Raw genomic sequence first — 19,409 nt, 5'->3', positions numbered from 1 at the left:
GGAGCTGGCAGGACCTAGGCAGAGGGGAGCAGAAGTGCTGGCCCAGGGGACAGGCAAGCGAGAGGTGCTGGGGCAGCAGCCCCAGCTTGGCCATGGCGAACGGTTGGACTTGATGATCTTAAAGGTGTTTCCCAACCAAAATGATGCTACGCTCAGGTCGGTGCCAGCACCCCTGTCCCATCCCAGCCAAGCTGGCGTTAGGGACAGTCCTAGGCCACCGGAGCCGGAGTAGGCTGTGGCAGTGCCAGCCCAAGCCCCACGTGTCCCCTTGGCACACGGTGGGGATTAAGGCACCACAGCAGCACCAGGGCTGATCCCCTCCCTGCCAGAAGCCTTGCCAGTGACATTGTACATTAGGGCCAAGAGGACACGTGGCAGCCCCTGTTGGCCCCAGAACACCACCATGGGGCACAGAGAGATCCTGCCAGGCCACAGGAAGGCACAGGGGAGCCAGTGGCACAGGGATCACCCCCCAGCACAGCTCACCAACCTGCCCCCCCAGGCCTGGCAGCACTGAGCGGACAGGGGCAGGCTGTGCCCCCCAGCACTGAGGGGACCCAGGGCTGAGGCAGCACCAACAACCCCATACCCAGGCCCTGGGCAGTGCCAGGTGCTTGGGGAGGGGAGACTCTGTGGCCCCTGGCCTGGAAGGAGACCCTGTCCCCAGGGCCAGACTCTGCCTTGTGCTTCTGGGGAGGGGGGAGCTGCCAGGCCAGGGACTACCCCAGGAGCATCCCACTGGCACCAGCTGCCAAGCACCATCTCAGCCAAGCTGTGAGGCCCCGGGAGGTGGGTTCAGGGACTGGAGATTGTCCAGTGAGCACCAGTTTTGTGACAGAGGTGGTTTGAGTGGTGGAACCAACAGCTGCAAAAGAAACCTAAGGGAAAGGGAAGCTGCTCGCAGGGAAGCGGTGGGTACCGAGCCACGGGCTCCAGACCAGGAGAGCGAAGAATCAGAACAAAAAAAGGGACCAAAGCAAAGTCTGGACTCGGCCAAAGGAAAATGGGAGGGGCGGGGGAACAAAAATAAAATAACCAAGGCAGGGTTTATTGGGCTGTCCTGGTGGCAGTAGCTGCCATGCAGGTGAAAGAGGGAAGGTACAAAGACAGCGGCAAGAGCCGCGCTCCTCCTCGGCCAGTGCAAGGCCAGTGGTTCCCCGGGCACGGCTCGGTCACCTGCCCTCGGCTGTGCCCCGCGGGGGCAGAAGGACCTGCAGCCCCCCACACCCACGCTCTCATCCTGTGCCACGTGCTCCTCCTGTGCCCCCAGCTTTGGCCCAAGTGGCTCCCACGGGGTCCCTGCCCCACGCAGGGCCCTTCCTGCAGCTCCCGGGAGCGGGGGCTCCGCCGCATTGGTCGCCCTGGCCCCAAAACCCCAGAGTTTACAAGACAGACAGAAAAAAACCGAGAAACCAGGATTCTCCTACCCCCAGGGTGGGGAGGGGAGACGTCACCTCACGCTCTCCCACGGATGAGCTGAGCTTCCCCACACTCCGCCGGGACCTGCCGGAGCCCCGGTCCTCTCCGCTCGCTCCCCAGCCCCGCGCTCCGGGACACCAAAGGAAAAGGAAGCAGCCCGGGGGGAGCGGGGCTGGCAGCAGCTCCCCTGTGCCTGGCCCGGCACATCGGGGCCTCACAGAGTCGACTGTAGGTCGGGATCCACCATGGTCTCACGGTCTGGAGACTCGATGTAGTTGGCGGCTTCCTGGAGCTTGAGCAGCATGGCCATCTGCGGGGAGAGACGCATGGCACTAAGCCCCAGGGGACAAAGGGTCCCCCTGGCCAAGGCCACCTTGGCCCTTCTTCCCCTCCCGTACAAACCAGCCACTCTAAGCAAAGCCCAGAGACTGAAAAATCTCTCCCTGTCACCAAGAGCCAGCTGCGGGCACAGCTGGGATGCTCCAAGCTGAGCAGGCCCAAGAAGGTCAGAGGGACAGGCCCTGGCACATCAGCTGCCATCACCCGTGGCAACCTGTGCTCTGGGTCCCTCTGGGTGACACACCAGGACACGTATGTGCCAGTCCCAGCCTGTGTGTGGCTGCCTGTGGCCATGATGGCCCATGGAGTGCCACACTGTGCCCATCACTCCATGCCCACCAGAGGCACCATCCCACAACCACCGCTCCTCCCAGGAACACTAAACATTTCTGCATCCCCACATCCAGCGTTTTCACACTGAAAAGTGGTGGGGGAAGCAAAGCACAGCTCCATCCTGTCCTCCCCCTGCACCAGCACCCCCAGCCACCTCCCGGAGCCCAGCCCAGGGCCGTACCAGAGGGTCTGAGTCCAGGGAGCTGGGCGTCGTGTCTTTGACGGTGCGCTCCTCGGGTGGGGAAACGGTGCTGTGGGGCCCGATGGTGGGTGGGGGCAGGTGGTACAGCTTGGACTGGTCCTGCTGCGCTGACGGCCAGGGCAGGGTGTCCCGCACCCACTCCACGGGGTCCTCCCAGGCTGCCTTCTGCCCATGGACCTGCAGGCAGGGAGCAAGCAGCAGTCTCTTCAGCACGTGGCAGAGCTGGTGACGTGACACCCCAACCCCCCCAGGACAGTGCTGTGTCCTGCTGCAGCCACAGGGCAGGCTGACAGAGATGCCACCCATGCCCCAAATGCCATCACTTCCCCTTTCCCTGTCCCATTGAACTGCTGCATCAGCATGTCCCCAAGCATCACGGGCCCACACCCTCAGGTGCCAGGCAGCTTGGGGTACCTTGAGCCCATCTTTTGCCCCCTCCTGCAGGTAAGGGATGATGGAGTTGTTCCACAGGTCAATGAACCAGGTCCGGAAATCCTCAATTCCAATGGGGCAGGACAGGAAGAAACAGGGACCTGTGCAGGGGGAAGGCAGAGAGTGAAAGTGGGAATCAGGTCCCCTTCCTGCTCCAGTCACCAGCCTCATGGCAGCACAGCACCCAGACCAGCTGTACAGGGCGTCCTGGGCTCAACCACCCCCTGGGAGCAGTGCCCAGGCAGTGTCTGCCTGACACACACAGGCAGAAAACAACCTCCTGGGCAAGGAACAGGGCTGCTGTGTTTGATCAATCCCCCCAAAAGCCTGGGGAGGCGAAGGGAGACCTGCCTGGGGACACAGGGCTCCTGCCTGCCCCAGGAAGGTGCCACCAAGACAGGCAGCCTTGGCTGCTACCACAGTGACAAATGTCACCCAGGGAAGAGCAACACTTGTGTGTCACCCACCAGCTTTTGGTTACGTGGGACTGGGGGACACAGGGCAGCCCCCCAGGTTCCTTTGGGAGAGTTTTGCCCCAGTCCCTGGGGGCTCCCAGCAGAAAGAGGTAGAGGAGGGGGGGTGTGAAAAGGCCATACCAATGAGGAAGTCAGAGGTGCTGTGTTTCTCCAGGAAGGTGTGCAAGTGGTACCAGAGCTTGGGCACCCAGTCCAGGACACGCAGCAGCTCCTCCTTGTTGGCATTGACGTCCGTGTCCGATTCCAGCAGCTTCCGCCGCAGGTAGCGCACCAGGAAGCCATTGGCTGGCTCCACGTTGTTGGAGAAGGTCAGCATCCTGGGGGAAAGACTCAGGGGATGAGGGCTGGGCCTCCACACAAGCTGCCCTGCTCCCCAGCACCCTTCAGGGGGGGACTCCTGGCACCCGCACACCACACGCACCCAAGGTTGGGGCATCAGATCCTTCTCAGATGGCAGGGACAGGCCTGGGGCTCAGTCCTCATCAGGGTCTCCAGTTACTGCACATGTACCCACGACTGCCCAGGGGCAGAAGGGATGACCTCTGCACCCCACCAAACCTACAGGGATGATCCCCAGGAATGTACAATTCCTACCTGAAGCTGAGATGAAGACCATGGTTCGGGGTCATCTTCACAGGCTGGTTGGTGGTCCCGATGACGTAGGGGCTGAGTGACAGAGAGAGACAAGATCCATGACAAAAAAACCCCACCATGTATCCCCCTGACCCACAGCAGAGCTGATCTGAGCACAATGGACACGTGCAGTCTCATCTCCATGTGCCCCGAGGAGGGCTCTCACCATTTGTGGTACTTGCAGGTGAGTGCACCATTGACCAGCTCACTGATGGAGCCCGCCTCGCTCAGGTCATCCAGGAGGATCACCAGGGGCACGTCTGCCGTGCCCGTCTCCCGGTCGATCTGGTTGGCCAGGTTGGAGAGGTACAGCTGCAGGTCCTGCAAGGAAGGGGCCACGTGTCACCCACGGGGCCGTGGCACAGCTGCCAATGGGGCTGGCAGCAGCGGTGCCAGCAGGGATGCTCCTGGTGCTGCGTGCCCTCACCTTGCAGGACTGCTGGTGCATGTTGAAGGTGCTGACGATGCCCTCGGTGACGTCCCGGCCCGAGCGCTCCACCAGGTACTCGGCCAGGCGGTTGGTCAGGTAGGTCTTGCCGGTGCCGCTGGGTCCCGAGAGGATGAGCCGCCGGTGCTTCAGCAGGAGGCTGATGTAGTGCTGCATCATGGGCTTGGGGATGAGCGTCTCGAACACCAGGCTGTCCACGCACTTCTCCTTCAAGCCTGCCAGCAGGGAAAGGCTGATGGTCCCACTCACGTCCCCCAGCACCGTGAGACAGAGGGAGGATGGGCAGCGGTGGAGCCCGCCTGCCACACTGACCTTTGAGTGTCACCACGATGCTGGTCAGGCCCCGGCGGCACAGCGGCAGCTCTGGTGGCTCCGTGTCCAGGACCCGCTTGATGTGGCTGATGCTGTAGCCGTAGACGGACTCGGTGCTGAGCCCCAGCGTGGAAGCAGGATCCATCTTGGTGATGTAATCCTACAAGGACAAGGACAGAGCTGGCAGCGTCCCTGAGGGCTGGCAGGGAGCAGCTCCACAAGACCCTGGTAAGGACCTGGGCTGAGGAGTGTCAGACATGGTGGAACAGCGCAAAATGCTCTCAAAAGACAGGTCCTTGTGCTCCTACCTTGAAGACCTGGCAGACAGCCTCATCCAGCATCTTCCAATCCACTTTCCCGCTCACCTTGGTCCAGCCCAGGAAAAACTCCTGCTGCTTGAGGTCCTAGGAGCCAAGGCACAGGTGTGCGTGTTGAAGCACCGCATCCAGCCCTGGACAGGCGTCCTTTGCCCCCTGCCCAGGGCCAGGCACTGGGCCAGGTCAGGCTCCCTACACTTACCCCCTTGATGATGTGCTGGGGCGGCATGCGCACCACAATCCGCAGCATCAGCTCGTCCTTCTGGGCACCAGCACTGACAGCATCCATGGGGGACACATCTGGGGACAGAGTAGTGAGGCTGTGCGGCAGGGAAAGCTGAGCCACCAGCCTGACCTTGCCCAGCCTGAGCCAAATCCTGCTGTGGCAGATGGTGGCACCAGCAGCAGGACAGAGCCCTGTGCACAGCTGCCTCCAGGTGAGCAGCAGCACGTTCCTACCAGCTGCCTCCTCCCAGGGTCTGGACTGTCCATCACCCACCACACACTTCTCTGCCCCAGCCCTTCCCAGTCTGCCAGCAGCTCCATGCTCCCTACCTGAGTCCCCTAGGCTGGGGCTGAAGGCGTGGCCAAGGGTGAGACCCAGGGAGCGCCGCGGGGAGGACGAGGCTGATGTGCTCATGATGTGGCCAGGAACAGAGCCCGGCACTGCCGAGGGCCCTGGAGCTACTTTGAGGCGGTCGTTCTCAGCCTTCAGGAGATCCACCTCCAGCTGGGGGAGAACCAGTACAGTCCAGGGTGAGGAGCTGGACACTGGCAGCACCTTGGGGCTGCAGCACAGCTCCAAGGGTACAGGGACTTTATCCACCAGGTCCTCAGAGCCAGCCAGGCTGCTGGCAGTGGTCCTCACCTGCATGTTGTGCATGGTCTCCCGCAGCTGCTCCAGCTGGTGGGCCGAGTTGAGGGCCTCCAGGCGGATGTCTGTCAGCTTCATCTCCTTCTCCCACAGCTCTGACCGTAGCTCCGACACCTCCTTCTTCTCTGGTTCACCCTCGCTGTGGGTCTGGAAAAGCCTGGGCCAAGGGAGAGACTGAGCCTTGCAGATGTCCAGGGCAGGAGCCTGCAGCCCCCATGAGCAGCTGTCCCCACCCTGTGCCACCCACCCTGGCTCCACGTACTCAGCCGTGTCGATGCCCACGGAGGAGGACGTGGAGGATTTGATGGAGGGCGAGGTGGTCTCCATGGAGCCGTGCTGCAGTTTGGGGGAGGAGGGGGCTGACGAGTCCGGCGTGGCGATCTCCTCGATGTCCGAGTAGGAGGAGGCTGATTTGGGTCCCTTCTTGATGCTGAAGGCCTTGTTGAAGGAGCTGCGTAGCTACAGGAGACAGAAATGCTCTTGTCAGAGACAGCCCAACAGTGTAGCCTTGCAGAGACCGGGCCTGGTCCTGCCCTGGGACCTACATCTGCCCAGGACCCACAGTCTGAGCTGGCACCAGTAGCACCAAACCCTGCCCTGAGGCAGGGCTGTGCCCTGCTCCTGCACTGGGGCAGCACTGGTCTGACCCTGCTCTGCTGGCACAGCCAGGACAGGCTGCATGGACTTTTGTGCAATGCTCCAGCCCCAGCTCAGATGGCACCAAACAGCCCAATGGAGTGGGACCCACGTCCTGGTCACACTCCTCCCAGTCCTGTTCCCCCCTCCAGCACCCACATTGTTCAGGCACCATAGGAAGGTCCATCAGGAAGGGCTGACTCCATCCTCACATTTCCCCCACCACAGCCACCCCAGCAATAACACTCCCCTCCCAGCCACCAGAGCTGAGGTCCTGGTGCAAGGGGACAAGTTCAGCCCCACGCTCCCCCTCTGCCCTGAGGGGTCCTCCTGGAAGCACAGAGATGTCACAGGGGCCTGGCCAGGCATGCAGCATGCACACAGCACACACAGCAGGGTGGATGGATGCTGGGCAGGGGCCAAACCAGGCTTGGGTCCTGCTCACCAGCCCACAGCAGAGCAGCAGGACAGGGACCCCAAGCTGACACCGTGTCCCCTGGAGGGCCAGGGCCTGCTCCAAGGGGACATAGGAGGAAAAGGGAATGGAGAATGGGCAGGATGTGGCCCAACTCCCGCAGGCATCAGGCAGGCTGGTCTGGGATGTCCCCAAAAGCAAAACCCTTGCACTGGAGTGTAAAAAAAACAGGTAGGTGCCAGGCTCTGGTGATGGCAGGAGAGGAGAAGAGCACTGAGACCTGCACGGGACCCAACAGGAACAGCCACTTGGGCCCACATCAGGCCAGCCCAGGCAATGCAGAGATGAGCAGCACCACACCCTGGGACCACAGGCAGAGCTGCAGTGAGATCTCTGACCCCAAAAGATCTGGTTACCAGGGAGGCAGGAGAGCACCTGCCTTCCCCAGGCAAGAAAGGGATTGTCCCTATCCATGGGACAGGTCCCCATCCGAGCCCTTCCTGCTGCCTCAGGGCAGTTCATCCCCTCCACGTGGGTGCATTTTTTGGTCTTAGCATCCAAGGAAGGAGCCAAGATGTGCACACCCAGCTGGGGGCCCCGGGATGGGCCATGTGGGGGGGTTAGTGCTGGTGGGATGGATGGGATGGGTAGTGGTATGAGCAGTGTCCCACAAAATGGAGCAAGGGCCCTGGCTGGGCAGGGCATGGGGTGGAGGGGACAACGTAGGACTTACCTCATACACCTGGAAAAAAAGGGTTGAGGTCAGCATAAAGGGAGAGAAACAAAACAAAGCAAGACTTAATCACGTGTCCAGCTCAGGCGGCGGGGAACAGGGAAGGGGCTGCCTGGCTGAGGGGTCTGCCCCACACTGCCAGAGCCTGCGTGGGCAGGACAGACACGTGGGGAAAAACGTGGGAGCAGGCGTGCAGGACCAGGGCTGGAGAACTCCCAGGGGGACTGAAGAAGTCCCAGTCAACATGTCAAGACCCAAATCCATGGTTACTGCACATTCCTCACAGTGCTGTCTCCAGGGGACAGAGGGGACCAACACCACAACACCAAGGTGGACCAAGAGCAGCTGGGGCTGACCCCCCCAAGACCCTGCCAGCAGCTCCCCAAGCCTCACTCCTGCCAGCACCCAGTCCAACCCACCCAGCTCTTCTTCTTCTTCTTCTTGGCGTCAGCGTCCTTGCTGCTGCCGACGCTGGAGTGGCTGGTGATGCTGTTGAGGCTGGAGATGCTGTCAGAGGAGTTCTGCCGCTTGATACGCAGCTCTGGGGACAGCCAGAGAAACAGGAGAGAAGGGATCAGCAAACTGCATCTGCCCTCATGCCAGAGCCACCTGCACTCTGCCCCCTGCACCCCTTCCCTTCTCTCACCCAAACACCTTCTGAGCTCTTGGGGTCACCACAGTGACCCAAAACCCCAGAGAGAAGCCCAGAGCACACAGGGTCCTGCTCCTGTCCCAGGCCACCTCCCTGCCAGCCCCCTGCACTCACACTGGGGTTTTGGGGCTAGAAACAGAAACTCATGGGAACAAAGCCAAGATCAGCAGACAAAACTGAGTGGCTGGCAAAGGGCCCAGTGAGGTGTCCCGGCAAGGATGACCATCCTGTCACCCCCCACATATCACCACTGAGACCTCCTCCAGCAACAGCTCTGCCTGTCCAACCCTGGCTTCAGATGCTCAGGGGTCTCAGGTGGGAAAAAGCTGCTTCCCAGGGGACCCTGCCTCCTGTCTGAACACCTCACTGGAGTGAGGGTGCCCTGGGACCCTGGGCCAGCTCTGGGCAGGAGCAGCTCAGCTGCGTTTGGGCCAGTAGCTCAGGAAGGGCTGCATCCCTGTGCTGGGGGGCTGCAGCACCATGCCTACCTTTGGGGGTGACATCAGTGCCATTCAGGGCACCCTGGATCACAGCTTGGGCCTCTGAGTTCTTCTTCTTCAGGAAGTCGATGGTCTCTCGCAGGTCCAGCAGCTCCGTGTCCTGGGGGAGCAGAGCCAGGACCCATAGGGTGTGTTCTGATGGCACAGGGCCCACCCTGAGAGCACCCAGTGCCACAGCAGATTCACCCCCAAGTCCCGCACCCCTCCAGCTCTGTGAGCTGCACCACCAGTGCTCCCCAACACCCAACCGGCACCCCAACACCCACCTTCTCCTCGGCAGTCTCGGCCAAGTGCCGCAGGCGGGATGTCATGCTCACCAGGCTCTGCTCAAAAGCTGCCACCAGGTTGGCCTGGGAGAGATGGAGAACGGGGTGAGCACCCATGGCTGAGCCAGCACCCATGGCTGAGCCAGCACCTAGCCACCAGCTGTGGGGTGCAAGAGGTTGGAGAGGGGACATCAAGGCTCTTGTGGGGACAGGCCAGCACCAGCCCTGCAGACAGCAGGGTGTCCTGCAGCAGGCTGCAGCTCCTGCAGGGACTCACGTTGGCAGACAGCTGGGAGGTCAGAGTGGCCACTTTCTCCTGCGAGGACTCCAGCTCGCGGCGCAGCTTGCGGATTTGCTGTGGGGAGAAAGCAGAAGGTGTTAGGGAGCCCAGGGGCTCAGGTGTGAGGGGGGCCAGGGGCTCGGGTGAGAGGGGGGCCAGGGGCTGGGGTGAGAGGGGGGACAGGTGTTCCCCCTCACCGCAGGGGCCGGGGCACGTGATGAGCAGAGGGCACAGGCTCACCTCAGACTGCATCTTTTCCTCAGCCTGGCAGTGCAAGAGCAGAGAGGGACAGACAGACAGACAGAGGCAGGTCAGGAGGGCAGCGAGGCACGGACAGGCTCAGCACGAGGCAGAGGCATGCACAGAGCCCCCCGATCCCACCCGGGTCCCCCCAGCCATGCACGCAGCGGCGCGGAGGCGGCTCTTACGGAGGAGTAGGTGGAGGAGGCGCTGGAGGCCAAGGACAGCACGGATCCGTGAACTGCAACAGAACAGAACCAGCTTGTCAGGGTGTCCCCGCTGCTGGTACCCCAGGGGCTGTGGGTGCAGGGCACAGCAGGGTGCAGGGGATGGAGCTCCCAGGGAAGGGGGCTCTGCAGGGGCTGGGGGAGGCAGAGGGTGGGACGGCAGCTGCTCAGCACTGCCTGTGTCTTGGCGTGTGGCTGGTGACCCCAGGGCACAAGGCGTGCAGCAGGGCATGGGGAGCACCCTGCACCTGCACCCTGCGCTCTGGCTGAGCCCAGGGGCTCTGCCACCCAGCCTGGCTACTTGGGATCCCCTGCTCGATGCCACAACACCCTGGGGCCAACACCATCTGACAGCAATGCAGCAGCATCAAAAATCACAGAACGATACCATTGTTTTGGTTGGAAAAGACCTTTAAGATCATCAGGTCCAATCATTGACTCAGCACTGCCAAGGCCACCCCTAACCCATGTCCCTCAGCACCACATCTACATGGCTTTGGAATCCCTCCAAGGATGAGGACTCCATCACTGCCCTGGGCAGCCTGGGCCAGGGCCTGACAACCGTTTTGGGGAAGAAATTGTTCCCAAGGTCCAACCTAAACCTCCCCTGGCACAACTTGAGGCCATTTCCTCTTGTTCTATCCCTTGTTCCTTGGGAGAAGAGACCGACCCCTCCTCACTTCAACCTCCTCTCAGGCAGTTGCAGAGCCAAGTCTCCCCTCAGCCTCCTTTGCTCCAGGCTGAACATCCCCAGTTCCCTCAGCTGCTCCTCATCAGAATTGTGCTCCACTGCCCTTCTCTGGACACACTCCAGCCCCTCATTGTCCTTCTTGTCATGAGGGGCCCAAAACTGACCCTGGGATTTGAGGTGCAGCCTCATCAGTACCCAGGAGAGGGGGACAATCCCTGCCCCAGTCCTACTGGCCACACCAGTGCTGACAGCAGCCGGGAAGAGGAAGGGACAAGCGTGCAGGGAGCCCTGGAGTTCCCTTTCCCTGGGCAGGAGAGCTTCACTTTCTCACCATCATCCACAGGGTCCCGGAAGGAGCCCGAGCGGATCATGCCCTTGGGCTTGTCAGCCAGGGAGAGGGTGCTGCCCATCTGGGACGTGCTGTACAGCTCGAAGGTGGAGTCATGGGTGGGGATGCTGTTGGAGCGGGTGATCCGTGGGGTTGCAGCAGCAGTGGGACTCACTACAAGGAGAGGGCAGGGGAGAAGCAGGGTCAGTCATGAGGAGAACCTGGGATTGGGATGGGGAAACAGGGCTGGGAGCGATCCATGAGAGCTGCGATGCGGAGTGGAAGCAGGGATCATGGTCCCAATGCAGGGGGAGCTGGGGGAAAGCTAAACCACACATTTACAATAGACACCAGCACCAAGGTAGCCACAGGCCTGAGAATCCAACCATCGCCCCAGGACAATGTGGGCACCACCATGCCAGAGCTTGACACCTGCAGGTGCAGGAGGGGAGCCCCTCATCACCCGGTGTTCCCCACCAGCACCTCCAACCCATCTGCCTGGACCCCCCAAACCCTCCAGGAACACATAGATCCTGGCAAGCATGGGGCAGGGCTCACCCCGTGCCTTGCTGGGCACCCCCAGAGGAGCCATGGACAGAGCCCCGAGACTGGATGAGGTGCCCTGAAGCAGAGGTGATGGATATCTCTGGGCACAACCCAGCACCTCAGAAGGCCTAAAGCACCAGGCGCTGCGCATGAAGGGCTGGGCAGGAGAAAAGCAACACCCAGGGCAGCATCAGCAAGTGACTGGGGAGCAGGTGACAGGGGCAGGAGGGACAGGCCTGATGGCAAGCAGAAGGTGCTGGCGGTGGGGGGCACTGACCGATGCTGGTGAGCGGACCCTTCCCAACCAGTGCCATGGGGAGGGTGGGGGGCGAGGGCAGCTCCTGCTGGTCGTCCGCCTCGGGGAGCCCGCTGCTGATGGCATGCGAGTGGCGCCGCTCCTTGGCCTCCTCCTGGGAGTGGAGCTGGTACCTGGGGAGCAGAGCAGAGACCGGCATGGTGAGGTGAACCAGCACCAACCCGGCTCCTGCCCAGCACCACCAGCCCCCTGCAGAAAGCTCCACATGCCCAACCCCCTCACCAGCACCATCCAAAAGTGATTTGGGCTCTTTTACCTCAGCCCTTTCTTGGGCAGCGTGTTCCTGTCACGGTTGGCACTGGAAGGGAAGGAAATATGGGTAACATCCCTGCAGAGATGAGGGAAGTTGCTGTGGGGATTGAGCTGTGGGGACAGGGAGCTTTTCTCCAGAAATGTAGCAGGAAGAGCCTCCAAAGCAGGCAAAGGCCATGGCATGACAGCAGGGAGGGATCTGAGCCCACAGAGGTGCACCCAGCCCCATACCCTCCCTCCAGCCATACCTGTCCAGATGTGCAAGCCGGGGGCTCCCGCTCCAGCCCAGCTCCCCTGCCTCTTCCTCCTCCTCCTCTGTACTAGTGGGGGGTGCAGCAACAGGGGTGGGGGTGGTGGTGCTGCCCCCTGAAAAGGCACTGGGCAGGCTCATGGGCATTTGCAGGGACTCCATGCTGCGGTGCAGGCCTGAGAGCTTGGAATACATCCTGCCCTCCTTGGGGATGCTGAAGCCACCCATGAGCTCCAGGCCCTGGGAGAAGCTGGCCGAGTTGATGTTGAGAATGGGGGCAGGACTGGGGCTGAAGCAGGGCGCGAGGTGCCCACCAGCCAGGTGCAGGTCCTGGAGCTTGGCTGTGTGGGGGGTGTGCAGCTCGCTGGAGGAGGGCAAGTCCAGGCTGTTGGAGTTGACCTTGTCCAAGTTGGCCAGTGAGGGAGGCTTCACATAGGTCTTCGCAGCTGCTCTGGAGGGGGATAAAACAGTAAGGAAACAGGTGAGACTGGGGTGCTGGGCTCGGCCGAGCACTGGGCATGGCTGTGCCAGGTGCCTCCTGCCCTTGGAGGTGGAAGGGTTGTACCTGAGAGGTGTGGGGGGCAGCTCAGCCACCTTGGCCGCCGGCGGGAGGTTGGCCTGGGCTTTTGGGGTGCTCTCAGGTGAGCTGACACTCTTCAGTGACCCACACTCAGAGTCAAGCGCCACCGCCTTGGCCTTGGCTTTCTCCTTCTCGCGGTCTGTCTGGTTCACAGGCGCCGGGGCTCCGCGGCCGGCACCCACCTTGGACGGCTCCTTAAGCCGTGACACCGAGATGCTGCCCTGCTTGGTGCTCAGCAGGCTGGGATCGATGCTGCTGCTGACCGGGCGGGTCCCGCCGCGGCCACCGGTCACACTCATGGAGCTGGACTTGGCCGGCCGGGGCAGGCTGCGGTACTGGATGTTGGAACGAGCCCCTGGAGCCAGGAAGCCGGGCTCAGCCGCGTTGGAGACATCCAGGCTTGTTTTCCTCCCACTGACTGGCTTGACAGGGATGCCGGAGCTCTTCTGGATCTTGCCAAGCGTGGCCGAGCCCCCAGCCTGCATGACGGTGGCCGTGCCAGTGGCGGGAGCCGGTTTCTTGTAGCCGAAGGAGCTGGAGGCCGAGGGACGCGCCAGGCCCGAGGGTGGCTTCTTGGCATCGGCCACGCGGTCACGGCCGGCATCGGAGGAGGAGCGCTGCAGGCCTGTGCTCTTCACAGACAGCTTGCTCTTGTCAGTGGCTTTGGTCTCAGGCTTACCTGGTGGGCAGGTATGGACGGGTTAGTGTCCCAAGAGGCTTTGTGGACATTCAGGTGCATGCTAGCCCACACTGGACATCACCATCAGAGATGTGGGGACATGATGGAGTCAAAGGGACATGCCACCACCCTCGGTGTTGGGGCAGAGCCATGGCCAGGCCCTCAGTGCACCCAGCCAGCCCCCAGCTCAGTGCATGGCCACAAGGCCATGGGGCAGGCACAGCCCTGGGCAAGCAGGGCTTAGCATGAGGCCAGACTCACAACCTGCCTTCAGGGATTCACAGCCTGGCCACCCCTCCAGCCCACGTCCAACCACCAGGTCTGAGCGCAGTCAAGAGGTGTCTCATGGCCAACATGCTCAGAGAAGGCCCACAAAGATGCCAGCCAGCCCCCTCCCCATCAGAGAAGCTGGACTCTGCCTGAATTTCGTCTCACCTGCCACTTTGAGGGTGCTCTGGGCAGTGTGGGTGATGGGGGAGGTCACAGCCACTGGAGGGGTCTTGCCCTTCTTGAGAGAGCCCGGGGTGCCCAGGCTGACAGGCTTCTTCAGCTCGCCACCCCTGGACCCCTCCTCACTGCCCTCTGAGGGCTCCCGCCGCCACTTGGAGGAGCCATGCTCCATCTTCAGGCTGCTGCTGTCGTAGTCCAGCTTCTTGGGTGCCTTGTCCTCACCCTCACCGTACCAGCTCAGCCCGCTCTCTGCCAGTGACCTCTTCTCCGAGTCCGTGCGCAGCTGCGGGCGGAGCAGAGTCAGGGGTGCTCCTGGTGCTCCCCCCAAACCCAGCCCCAGCGAGCACCAGCCAGCTGGGAGCGGGACACACCAGACACGCTGTGCCATGCCTTAGCTCCCCCATGCCAGCACCCTCCATCCACTCCCTCCCACGGAGGCTGTGGCACGGAGCCGGGAGCAGGGCCAGGAAAGGTCCAGGCCCCACAGGCACCTACCGCTATGGCCGAGTTCCTGCGTGAGGCGGTGGGGGTGGAGGGCAGGGAGTTGAGCGAGGAGCTGGCGTTGAACTCCTCCGAGCTGAGGTTGTCAGAGGCATCGCTGAGGCCGCTGCTGATGGAGCTGCTCTCATCCCAGCTGCAACGGCAGAGCCAGAGTAAGACCCCCCTGCCCAGCTCCAGCTCTGTCTGGTGGGTCCCTACCAGTTCCCACGGGATTTCTCCACTCCAGGGTCCAACAGGGGGCAAACCTCAGCTCCTGACAGCACCTGCTGCAGGGCTGTGGCAGGAGGTGCCACTCAGTGGCCACGACTGGCTGCAGCCCAGCCTGGCAAGGCTCAGCACCGTGCCTGCACATGAGCCTCAGTGACCCCACATCTCCCCACTACAGGGTTTTTGGGGCCAGAGGGTACCCGTGCAGCACAGGGAGGCCAGCACCCACTCCAGCAGGGCTGGCAGTACCATGGTTGGCACTGAGCCCCTGCCATGCTGAGAAGGTTAGGATTGCTGGAAAGGGCAGGAATCAGCTGGAGCAAGCAAACCAGCCATCCTGCAGCACCCGCCCTTCCTCAGGCCGCCCCGACCCACCACCCTTCGCCCCCTCTCCAGCACCCCAGTGGGCACAGGCAGCGGGCCCAGCGCCGTGCGGGGTGCTCAGCAGCCCGGGCACCCCCCATCTCCAGGGCCGCACCGCACGGGGGCGGCAGAGCCTGCGCACCCCCGGCCCGCCCGGCTCCGCAGCACCGGCTGTGCCCGCGGCGATCCCGAACAGACGGGTACGGAGCGTCTTCCAGCAGGATGAGCACAGCCCCTTTCAGGTCAGCGGCTGAGTAGGTCACTGAGGCCCCGCAGCCTCAAAGGGGGCTTCTAGGAACTGAGGGGGGACGAGCAGTGGCACAGGAGAGGGGAGCAGAGCTGTGGAGCTGTGGCCAGCGCTGCTCCCTGCCAGAAACTCCTGCTCCCCAACACTGGGGCCACAGAGGTGCAGGAGGAGCCCAGCGAGCACCAGAGCCTGAGCAGCTGCTGAAGATGCTTAGTGTCACCTGAGTAGCACTGTGATCCTGGCTGAGCTGGGGACAGAACAGGAAGGGCCTAGCACTGGAGAGAGCACCTGCAGGGCACCTGCCAACCAGGGTGCCAGGGTACAAGCAACAGCCATCACCAACCCCTCGGGGATGCCCAGACCCCAGGATGGAACAACCCTCCAGTCTGTGTCCCCTGCTCTTCCCAGTCACGAGGGACTGGCCAAAGCCAGGACAGACATGGTCCCTCCTCCCTGTGGCGACTTTTGGAGCAGAGACCCCCAGGCACTGCGGCCCAGGAAGGGATTTAATTAAGAGCACATGCCCAGGATGTGCTGCTGGGCTGCCTGGCTCCAAGCACCTCCTACCCCCAGCCCCTGCTCTGGGGGTGACTTCTCACCAGGACAGAAATCCCCACCCTGGGGCAGGAAGCAAAGCTCTTCTCCCACACTGGCATCACATAGTGGACAGCACGGGGAACAAGGCAGGGCTTTGTGGAGCTGCCACCTGTGGGCACGTGGCTGTGACCAAACATGACACTGGCTCTCTGCAGCCTGGATTTGGTGGCCTGGCAGGGCCCTCCCAGCCCCACACTGGAAGACTCCACTGCCTTGGCCCCAGGCATCTGGAGGGCCCCAGTGAAACGCGGTGAACCAGGGCTGAAGGTCACCCTAGATCCTCCTTATCAGCCCCATGCCAAGACAAGGTATGCACAGGGGTCACAGGTGACATCCCAAAGCCCTGAAGCCATGAGGTAAAGCCTCGGAGCCAGACGCTGTGGGGTGCCCCCAGGTGCAGGGTTGGCACACCGGGGGATCCCCAAAACCAGCCTGTGTGCTGTGCCCAGCGCAGCACCGGGAGCCTGGACTAAAGCTGCATTCCCGCTGCACGGCCCAGCCCTGCCGCCCCAGTCCCGGCCGGCCGAGCCCCCCCGGTGCCCCCGCAGCCCCAGCCGAGGGGCAGCGCGGCCGCAGTGTCAGGCCGGGGGCAAAGCTCAATTCCTGCTTTGTGCTCCAGCCCCTCCATCTCACACAGCGCGATTCCCCACCGCAGCAACCACCGCTGCACCGCAGCGAACCCCCGCGACGGCAGCGATGCGCGGGGACACCCGCAGCCCCCGCGAGGGGATGCTCAAGGACAGCGGCGCGGCGGGGGCTGCGGCAGCAGGACCGTCCTGCCGCGCTCACCGGCACATGACGGGGACCCTCCACCGGCCAGAAGGGTCCCGAACAGCTCCGGTGATGGATGCACACCCCGAACCTGAGCCCCAGAGGTGGCTGCACTGCGAGGGGAACAGGGGCTGCGTGGGGCTGCTCCGCTCCCCGCCCGGTCCGCCCGCACCCGGTTCGAAGCCCTCGGCGGGGCCCGCACCCGGCATCCCGCTGCCCGCCGCGCCCCGGCGGGGTCAGCTCCGCCGACCGCGGGTACCGGAGCCCCGGGAGCCCCGCGGAGGCTCGGCCCGGCCGTGCTGCAGGTGCCAGGCGTAGCCGAGGGTCTGGCCCCGCTCCCGGGCATCGGGGGACCCGCCCCGATGCTGCGGTGCCGGGCGGGGCCGCGCTGCCCGGGCCCCCATTTCCCCCGCAGCGCGGCCGAGACAAAGCACCGCCCGCGGAGCGGCCCCGGGGCGCAGGGCTTTGTCTGCCGGGGCCGTGCCCGGCCTGCCCGCCCGCCGCGTCGCCGGTGCCGGTAGCGGTTCCGGTGCCGTACGGTACCTGCTGGTGAGGCGCGGGGCGCGGCGCGGCCTCCCCGCCCGCAGCATGGTGCGGTGCGGTGCGGTGCGGAGCGCGGCCCCGCCGGGCCCGGGCGGGAGGGGCGGCGGCGGGACCGCCCCCGGCCCGCGCCTTAAAGCGGCCGCGGCACCCGAAACCCCGGGCCCCTCCCAGCCCACAGCCCCCCGGGCAGGCCCATGACCCCCCACCCCTGTCCCTGCTGCCCCCCAGCCTCAGCCCGGGGCTCCCCGGAATCCCCACAGGCTGCACCAGTGCCCCCCCAGTCCAGCCCACAATGTGACCCCAGTGCCCCATCGCCAACCCCTCAGCCCCACTCTCCTCCCGCTGTGGGGCCCGGTGGGGTTCTGCCCCTTCCCACCCCCCTGGGGTGCAGGCGTGGCTGCTCCAACCCTCCCTGGCTCCCACCCCCGCCTGCACCGCTCTGCGCTTCACCAACCGAAAAACCTTATTTCTGCCAGTTTTCTCGTATCAAAGCTGGAGCTGTGCCCCAAGGCTGAGGCCTTACTGGGACAGTGACACTGGGGTCACCTTTGCCAGCCTGGCCACACGGAGGGTTAACTGCAGCTTTGGCAAACCAGAGCTGATCCCTGTGGGCTGGGAAATGTAATTCCTTACTCGAGTCCTCCTCAGCAGTGGCAACACCTCTTGGCTCCCTCCTCGCCCCATCACTCCCCATGAGGGGCTTGTCCTGGCGAGGCAAGGTCCTGCAGCACAGCAGGGAGGGCCAGGGGACCACAACCTTGGTGTCCAGCCATCACCATCCCTGCCTTCGTCACCCCTGCCATCACCATCACTGCCATCACTGTCCCCACCAGTCAGACCTCGCCTGCACCCACCAACTCGGCAGCAGCTCTGGGCCTCAGTGTTGGTGGTGTCACCATCCCCAGTCCCTCCAGCAAGCTGCCAGCCCTGCTGTGGGGCAACAGCCTCACACTGGTGACACTGTCCCAGTCCTTCCAGGGATGGCCCCATGTCATGTATGCCAATGGGTGCAATAACACGGCCCATCCAGCACCGCATCCCCACAGCCCTTCCAGCCAGGCACAGTGCTGGACACTGTCCCCTCCTGCCCCTCTTCCTGGCTGGCTTCCCTGGCCCCTCCACAGCCTGCTTGGGCAGTGCTCGGAGAAGCAGGTCTGGCTTTTGCTGAGCCCAAATCCATGCTCAGGTGCTGGGGGGCGGGGGGGGCCAGGCCAGCAGAACCTGACACAGCCCAGCACCAATGGTCCCCGGGAAAGGCGACCCCACTGGAGCTGTGAATCTGGTGCCAGATGATGGTGGAGAATCACCACCAGCCACAGTAGCCCTGCCAGAGTGGTACACACTGACACGAGCAATGTTCCACCAGCACCAGACCTGTCTGCAGAGGAGCACCCCCAGCCCCACTTCTCAGCAGCAGCTGCTGCTGCAGCCAGAGAGTCCCAAGTCTCCCTGCTTCACCCATCTCAGTCCAGCTCAGACATCCACCCGTGGGCCAGATGAGGCTCCTGGAACTCACGTCCATGCCAGGCTGGTGCTACCAAATCCCATCATCCGCCCAAAGTCCACCTCGAACTAAAGCAAAGCCTCCTTTGATCCACCCTGGCCCTTTCCTCCTGCTCTGCAGTGGCCACTGCAGGGGAGGAAATACGGGGCTTGCACCAGGGGGTCCCCACCCCCCACATCCATAGGTCATTGGCACCAAGGGGGCTCTTGGAATCTGCCGCTGGTGTCCCCCATCACAGCTTTGTCCTGCTCTGGTAGGACCAGAGAGGAAAGCACAGGCATAGCCCAGGATCTTCCCTCCCTCCCTTTCTCCTCCACTTAATGGGGCAGAAAAAACAATTAGCTTCATAAATCACAATGGGGGGGTTGGGGACTCCTTGCGGGCACGGGTGTGGGCAGGGGTGACTCTGCTTCCCCCCTCATATCTGCCTCAGCAACTGCCTCAGTGCATCATAACACCCACAACCCCCTTTCAGACCCCCTAAGGGGACTTGCCCAAGCTCCCCCAGAAGAACAGGATCAGCATCACATCCCAGCAGCTGGCCTAGTCTCCTGTCCTCTAGGCAGCACTGCCTGTGGTCCCCCAGCCCCCCAGGTCCCCGAGGGGTGTGGGGGACTGTCTGTGGGACCCTGGAGCATGTGTGGCCTCAACAAGGGACCCATGGCCAGGCTGCACCTCCACTCCAGCTCCTTCAGCCACAGCTACAGCAGGGTCTGAGTTCCCTCAGGAACTCAAGGTCTGTGACCAGCTGCAGACTTCAGCCCCACCCTGGCTGCTGTGACACGCTGCTGAGCTCAGCCAGCCCTGCTGCAGGAGGGACAGCACCAGGTCACCCTTCTGGCCCTGCTCA

General features: G+C 63.3%; 1 protein-coding gene across 2 annotated transcripts in view; it reads right to left on the bottom strand.

The window, feature by feature from the left end:
• Positions 1-1,027: 1,027 nt before the first annotated feature.
• Positions 1,028-19,409, bottom strand: part of NAV1 (neuron navigator 1) — a 73,617-nt gene continuing 55,235 nt past the window's right edge. Inside the window, exons 1-27 of one of the 2 annotated variants that reach the window (XM_051639083.1) lie at positions 17,056-17,132; positions 14,322-14,460; positions 13,812-14,109; positions 12,683-13,376; positions 12,116-12,568; positions 11,872-11,913; positions 11,577-11,728; positions 10,757-10,927; positions 9,696-9,748; positions 9,508-9,531; positions 9,265-9,342; positions 8,988-9,071; positions 8,710-8,821; positions 7,989-8,110; positions 6,048-6,244; positions 5,780-5,942; positions 5,467-5,641; positions 5,114-5,211; positions 4,903-4,998; positions 4,595-4,754; positions 4,262-4,497; positions 4,001-4,155; positions 3,796-3,867; positions 3,322-3,518; positions 2,708-2,826; positions 2,273-2,470; positions 1,028-1,729 (exon numbers count right to left, since the gene is read on the bottom strand). In XM_051639083.1, the coding sequence (XP_051495043.1) occupies positions 1,634-1,729; positions 2,273-2,470; positions 2,708-2,826; positions 3,322-3,518; positions 3,796-3,867; positions 4,001-4,155; positions 4,262-4,497; positions 4,595-4,754; positions 4,903-4,998; positions 5,114-5,211; positions 5,467-5,641; positions 5,780-5,942; positions 6,048-6,244; positions 7,989-8,110; positions 8,710-8,821; positions 8,988-9,071; positions 9,265-9,342; positions 9,508-9,531; positions 9,696-9,748; positions 10,757-10,927; positions 11,577-11,728; positions 11,872-11,913; positions 12,116-12,568; positions 12,683-13,376; positions 13,812-14,109; positions 14,322-14,460; positions 17,056-17,102 (4,431 nt within the window). In that variant the 5' untranslated portion in view covers positions 17,103-17,132 and the 3' untranslated portion in view covers positions 1,028-1,633. Of the gene's footprint in view, positions 1,730-2,272; positions 2,471-2,707; positions 2,827-3,321; positions 3,519-3,795; positions 3,868-4,000; positions 4,156-4,261; positions 4,498-4,594; positions 4,755-4,902; positions 4,999-5,113; positions 5,212-5,466; positions 5,642-5,779; positions 5,943-6,047; positions 6,245-7,988; positions 8,111-8,709; positions 8,822-8,987; positions 9,072-9,264; positions 9,343-9,507; positions 9,532-9,695; positions 9,749-10,756; positions 10,928-11,576; positions 11,729-11,871; positions 11,914-12,115; positions 12,569-12,682; positions 13,377-13,811; positions 14,110-14,321; positions 14,461-17,055; positions 17,133-19,409 lie in introns of those variants that run through there. The other variant, XM_051639082.1, reaches the window with a different exon arrangement.

The sequence above is a fragment of the Apus apus genome, chromosome 23 (assembly GCF_020740795.1).
Source record: "Apus apus isolate bApuApu2 chromosome 23, bApuApu2.pri.cur, whole genome shotgun sequence".
Lineage (NCBI taxonomy): Eukaryota > Metazoa > Chordata > Aves > Apodiformes > Apodidae > Apus > Apus apus.
Note: the sequence above shows the minus strand (reverse complement) of the source record. Positions and strands in the feature narration are given on the sequence as shown.